General features: G+C 43.4%; 1 protein-coding gene across 1 annotated transcript; it reads left to right on the top strand.

Moving 5' to 3' along the window:
• Positions 1-302: 302 nt before the first annotated feature.
• On the top strand, positions 303-15158 carry LOC105391231 (ATP-dependent RNA helicase DDX24). Its single transcript, XM_048628226.1, has 14 exons — positions 303-555; positions 681-1125; positions 1325-2011; positions 2191-2367; positions 2747-2900; positions 8792-8969; positions 9281-9410; positions 10016-10148; positions 10538-10627; positions 10928-11039; positions 11963-12080; positions 13317-13494; positions 14171-14310; positions 14912-15158. The coding sequence occupies exons 1-14, from the start codon at positions 412-414 to the stop codon at positions 15112-15114; spliced, it is 2889 nt and encodes a 962-aa protein (XP_048484183.1). The 5' UTR covers positions 303-411; the 3' UTR covers positions 15115-15158.
• Positions 15159-15177: the final 19 nt, after the last annotated feature.

The raw sequence follows: 15177 nt of genomic DNA, 5'->3' as shown, positions 1-15177 counted from the left end.
AATTTTCTATTCCCTATGCAGTATACCTATTATATTCTTCTTCTGCTTCATTCCCGCTACTCCTCCGCGGATATGGCTAAAGAAAACATAAAAATAAGACAAGTACCGATTGATAATCACTATTTTATAGATTTTTACTCAAATAAAACTAGGTAATAAATACCTACTAAATACTAAAATAATTTTCCGTTTTCGTCGTTTCGATCGACATTAATGGGTTATTTTAAGGGTCCGAATACACACGTCTGTAATTTTCATGTGTGGTCTCTACTAATCTGTGTGTCAAATGTCATTTCATTGTCAAATCCACGCTGTTCGAATTTATTTTGAGGTTATATTGTGGGACTTTTCATAGTTAAGTTGTAAACTTTTATGTGTTTTGAGAGTTTTTCTTTATTATAAGTATTAAAAATGAGTAAAAAACTTAAAAACATGAAGTGGGCATCTGTGCCTCTAGAAGGCTTTCCCATTTCATCTGAAGATTTTCACGGTTTTGTCGGTTTAGAAGAGTGTACCGACTACGGTTTTGATAAAGAAAGTAAAAAACAGAATAAGGTAAGAACATCATATCTTTTTAATAGTGAACGTAAAATACTTATCTTAACTATGCTATCAGCTACTCATCCTAAACTTGTAAATTCTTTTAACTTAACTAATTATAATATTTTATACATTTTCAGAAGAAACCGGAAAAAAAACGGAAAGCGCCTTCTGATAGTAACCCTAAAGAAGTACCAGTAAAAAAAACTAAAAAAGAGAAAAAAGCAGCAAATTCCAAACAATCAGTGCCTGCTGAAATTATAGAAAACCAAGGTTTTGTAGTAGAGTCATGTGTGAAAGCAAAACCAACAACTGGGAAAGACACAATCGAGTCCAAAAATAATAAAAAAGACAAACAAAAGCAGGACCAAAACAATAAAAATGAAAAAAAGAAGAAAGTTGCAAAGAAAAGCAAACCTAGGTTGGGTGAAAACACAGTAGACATTGATTCACAGTTGAGCCTGGATGAAATGCAGGCGTGGTCTGCTCTGCAGATCCCTGAAGAGATACTGAAGGCTTTAGCAGAACAGGGCTTCAGCAAGCCTACTAAGATACAGGAGCTGACTCTACCTTCTGCTATGCTTGGTACGTTATTTTAAAAGTTTTCACCATTTCGTTAAAATTGTGTATGATTTGTGAATATTTTTAAAGCTATAATAACAGCAGAAAGGCTTAGAACTGAACAATGTAATTTCTGTCTTTTTACTCCCATCAGACACTGCTAAACTTTTTCATATACTAACTCATGTCTTACTCATGTTATTTGAATTTGTTATTTTCACAGGCCGCAGAGACATATTAGGTGCAGCTGAAACAGGCAGTGGAAAAACATTAGCTTTTGGAATACCCATACTATCTGGAATCATGAAACTGAAAGAGCAAGAGGCAGCAGGCATTGATGTCTATGATGTACCTTATAAAAAAAGCTCTGTTAAGAAGAAAACTACTGAAACCAAACCTAAGAAAGTATTTTCAAAGAAAGCTAGTAAAAAAGCTAAATTAAATAAGAATAAAAATGGGGAATCGTCAGAAGAAGGATATATTAGTGGAGAAAGTGATGGTTCTGCTCACGATGACAAAGGGTCAGATGATGACAGTGAAAATGATGCTTCTGAAAGTGATAATGAGAACCAGTCAGACAATGAAGGACAATCTGATGAACAGGAATCAAATGACGAGAAATCTGATGAGGAATTTCTAGAAGAATATGATGTTCCAAACAAAAAGAAAAAAGAGAGTGTGGACGATGGAAATAATAGTGATGACAGTGAAGAAAATTATGTTCATCTATCAGAAATGTTAGACTCAGATGATTTGGCTGATTCAAGTGATGAAGAAAATGATTTTGTTGAGAGCAACAATGGTGAAAATAGTGAAGAGGATAATAGTGATGAATCAGAGCCTGATGATGAACTTGAAAGGTCTGATCAAGAGGATGTTGGTGACGAAAATGAAACAGGTATAACACAGAGTTTGTTTCCCTTTGGTCATCTGGATCATTTTAATATATTGATACATTTTTTTGTTACTAAAATCCATTACATTGTTTCTAAAAATGTGAAAAGATTTTTACAAGAGAACAAATTTTCCCATACCTACTGGACTTTCTCTGCTATCAGTGCAAACATAAATCAATTCACTATATACCAGCTAAATATCTTCTGTCTTTTTCAGGTGTAGGGTGTGTGAAGGTGATTGATGACATAGAGATGCCTGGGCATGTGGTGAAGAAGACTGGGAAGCCGCTGTATGCCCTCATACTGACTCCCACCAGGGAACTTGCCATGCAGATCAGCAGACATCTGATATCAGCCGCTAAATATACTGGTAACGCTTATACTTATTATATATTTATTTTATACCCTTGATAATCAGTCTAGGGTGTGGTACACTATGTCTTAAAATACCACATGATCAACTTGTCCCACTGAATTGCATCCTTGCAAGTAGCTTCTGAATACCTGTCCTCTCCTTCCAAGATTACAGTTTAAGTCTACTGTTCAATGATATAGATAAATGTTCCAACCAGGCATAACATTAGCAACAATAGTGAGGCTATTATGAAAGTTGATGACAATGATATTAATGATAACTTACCGGTATAAGGGTAGACAATAAGCGGCGGTCAAACATATATTTTTAAATCTATGCTTTTTGTGAATCTAGATGATAATGACATTAACAAAGGCAATGACATTCCAACCAGGTATAAGAGTAGCAACAATAGTAGGCGGCATGGCGGCGGTGAAGCAGGAGCGTTTACTGCGCGCGGGCCCCGAGGTGGTGGTGGCCACGCCGGGCCGCCTGGCGGAGCTGCTGGGGCAGCGGCAGCCACACCTGGACCAACTCGAGCATATCAAGTACGTGGCATTGATAATGGCTTGTTTGTTATTGGGTGTAAGCAAGTACGTATTTAAACAAGTCGGAAGGGCTTTAGTACAATAGACCAAAGGCAGATTATACAGAAGACCGAAGAGTATAATCAGACTCTGTGTGTAGCCTTTGTGGACTATGAAAAAGCCTTCGACTCCATCGAGACCTGGGCAGTTTTGGAATCTTTGCAGAACATGTAGTCTTAGTTGGATTGGAGTGCACATGGCATATGTATAAATGGCAAGCACATGTCACACCTCCGCTTCGTGGACGACATCGTTATTATGGCAGAATCTCTGCAGGAACTCATCTGGTTGCTAAGGGGCTTTCAGACCCCCCTGTCTCACTCCACCAGCGATATAGCACCAGTCGATTTGGCTGTGATATCTCCGAAACTGTTCGTGTTCACCAATGCATTGGAAGATGTCTTTAAGACGTTGGATTGGAACGGACATAGCGAGTACATGTCACACAATGACACCTGAGATGGGACATGATGACTTACCAGGCATAAGAGTACAGAGCGTATCATCAAATAACATGACTTAAACAGACAACATCCAACCTTAGTCCAATGTAATAAGGGTTTTGACATATCAATTATCTGGTGAAACGGTCTGTAGCGACGATAGTGGGCGGCATGGCGGCGGTGAAGCAGGGCCCCGAGGTGGCGGTGGCCACGCCGGGCCGCCTGGCGGAGCTGCTGGGGCAGCGGCAGCCGCACCGCCACCAGCTCGAGCATATCAAGTACGTGGAATTGATAACAGCGCTACGCGGGTTCGTTATCGACGTCGATAAACACGTTGAATGCGCGTTGAGCTAATCACAGCGCCGTATTTATGGTTATTCGCGATGTAGTGATGTTTTTCTACGTCGATAACGAACCCATGTAGCGGCAGAAGTTATTGGGTGTAAGCTTTTCTTGCGAACGAGCTAGTTGCTTTAGATTTGTAGGGTGTAGTTTTAAAAATATAGGGTGTAACTCTCAGAAATAATGAGCATTTTTATTATTACATTTGACTCAATGCTATATTGATTTTGATTTAGTTTAAACTAGATAATAACTGTTTTTTTATTTGCAAATGAAAACCAGGTTTGTGTTAATGGTATAATACCTACTTTTAAGAATTTTTCAGTTTTCGTGTTGTTGACGTTGAAATCCAAAATTCAATACCAAATTCACTTATTATTACATTATTAAACACAATAAGGCAAACATCCATCAGGCGTACCCCAAGGCCCTGTCCTAACACCACCACTATTCTCCATATATCTCAACACCCCTAACTCCTCCCTAGATCCTCCTCGCAGATGATGTGGCCCTTGTCTTCACAGGTCAAGCAGTAAACACCCTAGAGGAGTCAGCGAACAAAGTACTAAATGGAATAGTGGAATGGGGAACTCGGAACAAACTCAACTTCGCACCGCATAAGACCAACGCGATGCTACTAACAAAGAAGATGAAGTACGATCTACCCCAACTATCCATGGCTGGCACAAAAATTAATCTCGTAGAGGAAATAAAACTGCTGGGCCTCATCATAGACCGCAGGTTAACTTTTAAAGCTCATATTACCGCTCAGTGTAAAAAGGCAGCGGATATTTACAAACAGCTAGCGCGAGCGGCGAAAGTAACCTGGGGACTTAACGGTGAAATTGTGAGGACAATATACATCGCAGTAGTGGAGCCCATCATGACATACGCCGCAAGCGTCTGGTCGGAAGCCGTTGAACTGGAAATTAACAAAAAACAACTGTTCTCGCTGCAAAGAGGTTTCGCGCAGAAAATATGCAAAGCCTACCGAACAGTGTCGCTCACATCTGCACTGGCACTATCGGGATTGCTGCCTCTCGATCTCAGAATACAGGAGGCAGCAAATCTGTACAAATCCAAAAAACTTTTGTCAACCGACTACCTCCCGCCAGGCAAAGAGCTCGAACGGAAAGTAGGGTACCTGGACTTACCACATCCGTCCACACTTACCTCTACCAACTACGAGTTCTTTGAAAACACCAACCCGTTGCATACCGGTTCCCAAATCTTCACGGATGGAAGCAAGATAGAGGGAAAAGTCGGCGCCGCCCTAAGTTGGTGGGAGGATGGAAAAGAAAAACTGTCCGAGACTTTTGGTCTCCACCCGTCGTGCACGGTCTTCCAATCGGAACTTTATGCCCTTCACAGGGCAACAAGACTGGTGAGCTCTAGTACGGATAACAAAGTGAACATCTTGAGCGACTCGAGATCATCACTCGATCTGCTCCGAAATCCGAAACTGAGCCACCCCCTGGCAAGAAGCATAAAGGAAAACATTGCGAGGGTCGTGTGCGAGGGCAGGGAGATAAAAATGTTCTGGCTGAGGGCACACATTGGAACTGCCGGGAACGAAAGAGCCGATGAGCTCGCCAAAACGGCAGCTCTACAAAGCACCTCCCACGACTATGACAAAGTCCCCCTGTCCTATGTCAGGAAAAAGATCAGAGAGGAATCGGTCCGGAAATGGCAAGACCTATATGCGACATCCAGTACAGGAGCAGTCACGCGTAAATTCTTACCGGATGTCAACCAAGCTTACCGGATTACGCGAAGTGCCAAACTGACCCCTGCTCACGTACAAATGCTGACTGGACATGGGGGGATAGGAGAGTATTTGTACAGATTTAAACTCAAAGAAAGCCCAGAATGTGAATGCGACCCCAACATCATTGAATCGGTCTGGCATATAATTCTCGACTGCCCCCGTTTCCTTGCTGCAAGACAAGATCTGGAGACATTGATAGACAGGAATTTGGTGGAGTCAGAATTAAAAGATATTCTGGCAGACACCAAGCATAGACCTCATTTTCTATCTTATTCAGATCGTGTCTTCAGAGTAGCAGCCAGGAGAAACAGCACCATACCCCGCCCCGACCCGCAATCAATACCAGTATATCAAGCCTCAGTCACAACCATCACAGCACCACCACAAGCAACTCCTAAAGAAACAGCAACACATCAGCTGTTGGATTGTGGAGAAAAAGGAGAAGCTAGACTAAGACTCCGAAGCGTGGCTCTGTTCATGGACGGAAGCAGTGAAAGACTCGGCATCAGCTTCTGTATCTCAGGGGCGCGAAAGAGCGTGGCCATATCACCCGGCCTAGCCTCTCTCCTAAATGGGAGCACATCGAAGGCTACCATGAAGCGTAAAGCCTACGACGCATTGCCAGTAACCCTAGTGGGAAATCAGCCCTGCAGACTAGTGCGATGGCGTAACAAGACCATCGCACTATTCGAGTGGGCCGAGGACACCCCGTTCGTTCAGGCATGCTCATGGCTCAGTAAGCTTGGAGAGATAGCGCTAGACAGTAACGTCCCCAGGATAATAAGCGTAGACGCAATGGTGATCGAGTATAGGAAAGGCGAAATTGTTGACCAGCTGGGTTGCCTAAAAGCCTCAAAACATCATGAAATAGTGGTGTACGAGGACAGAGGCGAAGATCTAAGCTTTCTCAAAGGTCATATACTTGCGAGGGGCATTGACAACTGCCACCAACAAGCCGAATACTTGGTCACCGGATCTGAACGCCTACAGGAGAGGATGACCGCTGGGGCTGTCGCCGCTTCAGAACAACGGAACATGGAAAGGAGGATGCACAATTTAACATCGCAAGGGCGTGTCCAAGGGTTCCTCCAGGCTTTTAAAGCAGCTGCCTCAAGCCTTATAGGAAAACCACAGAGGACACCCGAGAGGCGCCAAATCTCCAGAGAACCTAAAACTGGAAAAAGGCTTGCCCAGAGGAAAATTACTCGAGCGGATATGGGCCAGGTGGTCCCACCGAAGCTGAAAACAGCTACCACCTCAAACGACCATCTAGAGAATGCCGCCATCGAATTTATGGCAATTACAACCGCCACAAAGCAGGTAAATCTCTTGTCCTGCAAAACGATCATGCAGACCTACAGGCAAGAGAACGAAAGCCGGCTAAAAGTTTTACTCGAGGAGGCCGAAGCCTGCATATACGATAACAGTAGTTGCCAAGTCCTCAGAGGCAAAATGACTGGAGCGTATATGGCGGCTTATAGCGAGGAATGCGGATTCGTGCCCTGGGAACGCAACATCCCGAAACTCACTCTCCCACACAACAACCAAATGGTGGTCGTAGCTCAGTGTACCAGGATTATGCTAGAGGACAAAATCCTAGCAAAAGCGGAAACCATTAACGCTACCTGGAATAGCTGGACGATGCCCACCATCGCTTGGGTGAACGGGGTACCTGGATGTGGGAAGACAACCTGGGTGGTAAATAACTTCGATGTGAGCAAAGACACCATTATCACCACGACAACTGAGGCGGCCGTCGATATACGAAACAGGCTAGCGCATAGGATCGGGGACATGGTTAGAACTAGGGTACGTACGATGGCATCAGTCCTAGTAAACGGCTTTAGAGAACATGTCGGATGCCAACGCCTGATAATTGACGAGGCCCTGATGAACCATTTCGGGGCAATCGTAATTGCCGCCCGCCTGTCCCGTGCCAGTGATATTGCTCTAATCGGAGACATCAACCAGCTACCGTACATAGACAGAGAGAACCTATTCGAACTAAGGTACAGTCGCCCAACACTGGTAGCAAACATCACCCAGGAGCTGTTGTGCTCATACAGAAACCCCATGGATGTTGCATACGCCCTAAGAGAAGTATACTCAGGCATATACGCAGCCACAACGCGTATCCAATCCCTGCAGCTGAAAAGGTTTACAGACGCAGCAATTCCAAAATCCCAAACCAACACTCTATTCCTGACGCATACACAGGAAGAAAAAGAGACCCTGACCAGCCAAGGGTTTGGAGAAGGAACGGGATCACGCGTCTTAACCATACACGAAGCACAGGGATTGACGTACGAATCCGTCATTATCATAAAAACAAAAGATAAAATAAAGTTGCACGATAGCATACCTCACGCAGTAGTGGCGCTGTCGAGGCACACCTCCGCCTGCACCTACTATGCGGATGACACCGAGGACGCTATCGGCAACCTCGCTAAAACGGCAATAACAGCACCGAAGAAACGGATCCTCGAGTACAACCTAAAGATGGCAATAAAAAATCGGGACAAAGAGGTCGTTGCCCAGCAATCAAGGCTTTTGGCAACGCAAAATGGAGCGGAATAGGAGAATTTTGATTTTAATTTTATATTGACGGCCAAACCGTATTGCATGTATTTTATAGTTTTGTTATGTATAGTATATAGCATGTATTGTATAGTTTTGATATGTAGGTATTGTATAGTATATCATGAATTAATATTATCTGTATAAGAACTAACCAATAAAATTAAGATAGTTTTAAGAACACTGTCACACATTAACACCAGGCAAAACAACAGCGATGACAAAAGGAGTGTGTGGCCACTGACAGGCGTCTGTTAAGTTCTCTGAAGACAGCTGACACTGGCCCTACCCTTCAAATGTTTGTTGCCATTATAATTGTAAGTGTGACTGTGTGAAACAAAGAAAAAAAAAATAAAAAAATAAAAAAAAAAAAACAAGAAATGCACAACTGGGGGTTTTTAGTCGGTTAAAGGCCGACACTACCTGGGTCCCCTTCCCAGGTGTCTGTGTAGATTTTCCTCCAGGAGTGCAAAAAAAAAAAAAAAAATATTAATAATATATAGGTATATATATATATAAAAGATAAAATATATATATTATAAGCTTCCACATTGAGTAGTGAGTAGTTAAAAGATGAAGACAAAAAACAACCAAACTCTCACAATATATTGATCTCTCAAAAAGGCACGGACATAAAGTCTGTGGAGTGATAATAAAATCTTAAAAAAAAAAAAAAAAAAAAAAACTCCTCCCTACCCGCTAAAACTCCCCTCTCTTCGCAGGTTCCTAGCCATAGACGAGACAGACCGCATGGTGGAGAGGAACCACTTCCTCGAGCTGCACCCGCTGCTGGCGCGGCTGAACGCGGACACGGCGCGCGGCCGGGCGCGGCAGAACTTCGTGTTTTCCGCCACGTTGACCATGGTGCACGATCTGCCGAGCCATTTTAAGGGGAACAAGGTAATGGGAGCTACTATGTTTACCTTAAATCGGAAGATAAAATTACACATGTTGTAAAAAAATGCTTAGAACGGGGTGCGCGTGCTCGTCAAGATGTGAAAATGTACTCAAACGCACTCGCTCTCCAATCCGCGTGATGTTAGTAAGCGTGGTGCAAAACTTTTGTCACGTCTTTGCGCCCCGTACTAGATAAAATGGTTGATTCACAACAACAAATTGAAACAATGTTTTCATGAGGTTGATAGCAGTAATTCAGTTTATATACTTTAAATAAACTTTATGGTTATTTATAATAATGCATTGGATTGCAGGTAACAAAACGCGGTAAAATAATAAAGAGGAAAGTGCACAAGATGACTCCGGAACAGAAGATCAAGAAGTTGATCACAATGATCGGCATGACGGACCCCAAGGTCGTCGACATCACCACACAGAACTTAGGTAAGATATACTATTAGAAGTATTACTTATTGATCTTTCAAGAAAACTTGCACCTCAAATTCGTTTAGAGCACACTTTTGATTTGCAAAGTTTGGATACTTTATGATAAAAATCAAGCGTATCACAGACTTTTAGCCCAGAGGCAGAGGTAACTAGGTATCTATTTAAACAGCCGGTAAGAAAGGTAATAATATATAATAAGGTATTTCCTTTTCAAATAATAAGGTATTTCCTTTTTAAACAAATGCAATAATGCAATTTTAGTTACTTACTTATTCGTACAAATGTGTTTATAACACTTAATAAACCACTAGATTTTATATCATAGAAGATTGATTTTACATCCAAGAAATTCCACAGCATAAATTTTAAAGTCAATAACGAAAAAGTCCATATCACGTTCCAGGCACAGCGGAAATAAGGTATTTCCCTTTCAAACAAATGCAATAATGCAATTTTAGTTACCTACTTATCTGTACAAATGTGTTTATAACACTTAATAAACCACTAGATTTTACATCATAGAAGACTGATTTTACATCCAATAAATCCCACACCATATATATGAAAGAAGTCAATAACGAAAAACACCTTATAACCCCCAGGCACAGCAGAAACACTAACAGAGTGCCGCATCTCGTGCGCGCTGGACCAGAAGGACCACTACCTGTACTATGTCCTGAAGCGGCACCCGGGCCGGACCATCGTGTTCTGCAACTCTATAGGGAGTGTTAAACGGTAAGGAATCTATAGTATAGTATTTATTATTAGCTACATGTTAATAATATATATGTTTTTAAACGTGCGATAGGCTACGCAAGACAGACGCAAATACATTACCTAGGGGTACTGTTATAAATAAAAAAAAACCGTTGTACTACTTTTATGTTCAGGCCACACTAACGGCAAATGCGTTTTTTTTTTTATAACAATGTAAAATATCATCATCACGACCCATCACGTCCCCACTGCTGAGGCACAGGTTTCCTTCCAATGAAGGAAGGGTTTTAGGCTTAATGAAAAATATAAGTACCTTAAATTATTTGTATTGTGATCATATTATTATTACTGTCATTTGCCGTTAATTGGGGCCACACTTTACAGTACAATAATATTTGGTTTTACAGGTTAGCGCAACTGTTGGGTCTGCTGAAATGTTCGCCGCTGCCCCTTCACGCAAGCATGCCGCAGAGACAACGGATCAAGAACTTGGAAAGGTTAGTAATACATACCTACATTATATGCTCACATCAGTAATCCCCTAAGGTCAGAATACTTTTCGCTGCACATTTGCGCTCACGTGATAGGTCGCGAGTTGTAAGAACAGCATATACCTACATAATTATTATAACTTATTGTTGCCAGGCCGGGAGGCAAGCTTACCTTCAAAACATTCTTAGATAAAAAGTGAGGAATTTGTCGCTCTAGATTAGAATGTGGCTTCGGTTATAGCTATCAGACTGTCTGTCTTTTATACTACGTAAATTTGTTATATCTTATTCCACATTCTCCATCAGGTTCAGAGACGACCCCCACGGCGTGCTAGTGGCGACGGACGTGGCGGCGCGCGGGCTCGACATACCCGGAGTGGACCACGTCATACACTACCAGGTGCCGCGCACTGCCGAGGTAACATACTCACTATACAGGGCGTGCTAGTGGCGACGGACGTGGCGGCGCGCGGGCTCGACATACCCGGAGTGGACCACGTCATACACTACCAGGTGCCGCGCACTGCCGAGGTAACATACTCACTATACAGGGTGTGCTAGTGGCGACGGACGTGGCGGCGCGCGGGCTCGACATACCCGGAGTGGACCACGTCATACACTACCAGGTGCCGCGCACTGCCGAGGTAACATACTCACTATACAGGGTGTGCTAGTGGCGACGGACGTGGCGGCGCGCGGGCTCGACATACCCGGAGTGGACCACGTCATACACTACCAGGTGCCGCGCACTGCCGAGGTAACATACTCACTATACAGGGTGTGCTAGTGGCGACGGACGTGGCGGCGCGCGGGCTCGACATACCCGGAGTGGACCACGTCATACACTACCAGGTGCCGCGCACTGCCGAGGTAACATACTCACTATACAGGGTGTTGCAAAAAGGGTGACTCAGAGGGTCTTTGTGAACATCATTTATGGTATCCGACTTTTGTAATTTCTAGGTAACTCTATGGCTGATGGCAGACCACGTGAGATTGCGATCCAGTCAAGGACTGTCGAGGTAACATACTTACTCTGTGGTCCGTGTATTTCCACTAATAAACGGCCAGGTTTGAAGCCTTTGTTACTCTAACTAAGGGAACAGGCTGTTACTCGTACACGCTACAGCTACCGTCCGCTACCCGCTCACATGTTGAATACCTTGTAATTATTAAGATTAGAGCGCAAACGTGTGTCAGTTTACCTAAAAAGTGTGTGTTTAATCTATGCCTCTAACTATACATACCAAAAGGGAGTATCCCGATTTGTACAGCCTGTGAGTGTTTAATGTAAATAATTTACAAATTACAAAATTATGTACCTTACATATTTTGTTTCAGAACTACGTGCACCGCTCGGGCCGCACGGCGCGCGCCACCAAGGAGGGGCTCACCATCCTGATGGTGGAGCCGGGCGAGGCGCTCAACTACGCCAAGTTGTGTCGCACGCTGAATAAGAGTGAGTTCATGTTCGTTTCATCACATCAGCACAATCCACCTGGGCATGTGTTATTTAGCGACTTTGTTGGTTTGTCGTCGACACGATAAGAAGAAGATCACAACCCAACACGTCCCCACTGCTGGGGCGCGGATCTCCTTCCAATGAAGGAAAGGTTTAGACCTGGCTTGGGCCCTTCAACGGTTTATTAAGAACTGCTTACCCATATGCATTTATTATCATCTTACGTACACAACAAATCTAACGCTGTTTGTGTGCATCTCTTGAGTGTTACAGACTGAAAACGGGTTGTTGATGACATTCTTTTTATTCCAAAGTTTTTAGTTTCTGGATTCCTGCAATTGTTTTTTAGCTCTCAAGGCCGCACGATGTGCCACACCCTGTAAAGCTGGTTGAAGATCTTCTACAGTATTTTGGCCGAAGAGAATATCTACCACTACTTACATCATCTATACCCTTTCAGCCACAGACCTGCCGACGTTCCCCGTGCCGTCACCCATCCTGAACTCAATGCGGGACATAGTGACCCTCGCCCGGGAGGTGGACCGCGCCGCGCTGACTCACCGCCGGAGCCAGCAGGAGGCGGGCCCACACTGTCTTATAGCCATCTCCTCTGTCGCTGGCGCTGTGATTGGTGGAAACGTATCATCGTCTCGACAACGGACTCGTGCTTAGCAGCTCCGAGTCTCCATAACTCGTAGCGACGCAAAACTCTTGTCCTACGCGTCTTGCAGGTTAAAGATCTTTGTCTAAAGTCTTCTTTGTCTTCTAACCTTTCAGCCACAGACCTGCCCACGTTCCCCGTGCCGTCACCCATCCTGAACTCAATGCGGGACATAGTGACCCTCGCCCGGGAGGTGGACCGCGCCGCGCTGACTCACCGCCGGAGTCACTCGGCACTCTCTCTTATAGCCATCTCCTTCCAATTACTAAAGACTACTCATACGGTCATCGGTGCTTCAGCGACCTAGATAAACGTCACTGTATCAGGATTCGCTATAGGTAGATGCGGCGCTGTGATTGGTGGAACCCGCATTAATTGTATCAACGTCTCAATAACGGATTCGTCCTTAGAAGCCAGAGATAACGCCGAGTCGCCATAACTCGTAGCGACGCAAAACTTTTAGCCACATCTTTCGCGCCGTTCTAGGTAGATTCGAAAATTCTAGTCTCCATTGTTTTCAAAATTCCCGAAGAGAATAACTATCACTACTTATATCATCCATATCCTTCCAGCCACAGACCTGCCGACGTTCCCCGTGCCGTCACCCATCCTCAACTCAATGCGCGACATAGTGACCCTCGCCCGGGAGGTGGACCGCGCCGCGCTGACTCACCGCCGGAGCCAGCAGGAGGCGGGCTGGCTGGACAAGGCGGCCAAGGATATGGACATGCTGGTGGATGAGGACTTTGTGTATCCTTTTTGCAGATAGATAAAGATAAAGTACTCTTTATTGCACACAAACAGAAACGATAGATGATAAGTTGGTGGACATAACGTCGTGGTGTGTGACTGAGACGATAATCTTGAAATCTTAATTCACGTTACAAGATTTATGCCTGTTTTTAGACTTTAGATAAGGAAAACGCATGACAAACTTTAACTATTACGATATGCTAAAAGAATCCTTGAAGTTAAGTTTTAGGCGTGATTTAGCTCTGCGGCACCTAAAAATCATGAGTGAAAATGTTGGACACAGAGATGCATTCAATAAAATATTCTAATAAATGTACTTAAAGTTAATCATCACCTTTATGTATGTACCGTCATGACTTCGTGCCCTGACTTTTCATTACCTATTTAGTTTAATGACAGCTTCTATTCAAAGGCGCCACAATGTAAGAAAATCTTTACCATCATACTTTTCTGAAACTACCATAACTCCCATTCTACATAGAACCTTTTTAGACCTGTAGCACAGGGCGCTAATAAGACGTGACAAAAGTTCTCTGTCGCGCTCGCTCTTGATGCTGCGCGATGTGAGTGAGGGCGATGCAAAACTTTTGTCACTCTCTTGTGCTAGTCGTCTTCTGGCTACTACTCTACTGGCTGACCTCTATTGGTATACATTCCTTAACCACACCTCCAGTCCCCGCAAGCACGCACAAGCCTCCTCGTCCAAGGACCTCCAGTTCAAGAAGAAGCAGCTGGACGCGCTCATGGCTCGCCCGCTGTTCCCGCGGGGGTTCTCCTACAAGTACCCCAGTTTGAACGACCCGGATGTACTGGGTAAGGATGTTATCTACTTTCTACTGTTTTGGAATAGAAAACGTGAAGTTGAAATCATCATCATGATCATCCGCCTATAGCAGTTGACTGCTGGACGTAAGCGTCTCTCAAAGAACCCCACTGGATGCGATCTATAGCTTTCCGCATCTAATTATAATTAGCCACCTTTCGCAACTCGTCACCCCAACTAGCCGGAGGGCGTCCCACACTACGTTTGCTTACAAGCTACACTAAGTTGAAATAAATTACAAAATATCATTAAAATATTTTTTATTAAAAATATATACAAATATTGTACATGACATTACATATGCCTACAAATAACTCTCCTTATTTATTACAACATAAATAACATGGTATATTTCAGTTACTAGTAGGCATTTACATATTATAACAAAATAAACTCTTCTCATTACAATGTACCAATTCTGAGCAAACAAACTTTAAATTTAATTGTTTTGTCCACTCTATTTTATACAATATTTTCTTGCGTTCAAAGGTCACTTGCGAATGCCATAACTTTTATTTCCTCAAAATCACCCATAAAAAGTCCTAACCTAAAATTTCTTCGTTTTTAACCCATCTCAAAAATTGTGTCCAGGCGTGAGGAGTGAAGAAAACGCGCTGCAAGTGATGAAGACGGCCATCCAGAGCGGAGAACTCAAGAGGGAGAAACGGAAGAGCAAGAACGCGCCGTTACTGAAATTAGAGAAGAAATCTAGAAGTAGAAACAGCAGGAAGGTTAGGAAAAGTGGTAAGAAGGGAGGGGAAAAGTCTACGCCTGAAGCGAAGGGAGAAAGGTGATGCTTGGAGATGTTAAAGAACGAATTATGAGAAATAAATTAATGTAAGTACAATGTTAAAACT

This window comes from Plutella xylostella, chromosome 20 (assembly GCF_932276165.1).
Source record: "Plutella xylostella chromosome 20, ilPluXylo3.1, whole genome shotgun sequence".
In the NCBI taxonomy this organism is placed as follows: Eukaryota; Metazoa; Arthropoda; class Insecta; order Lepidoptera; family Plutellidae; genus Plutella; species Plutella xylostella.
This window is presented reverse-complemented; position numbering and strand designations above follow the sequence as displayed.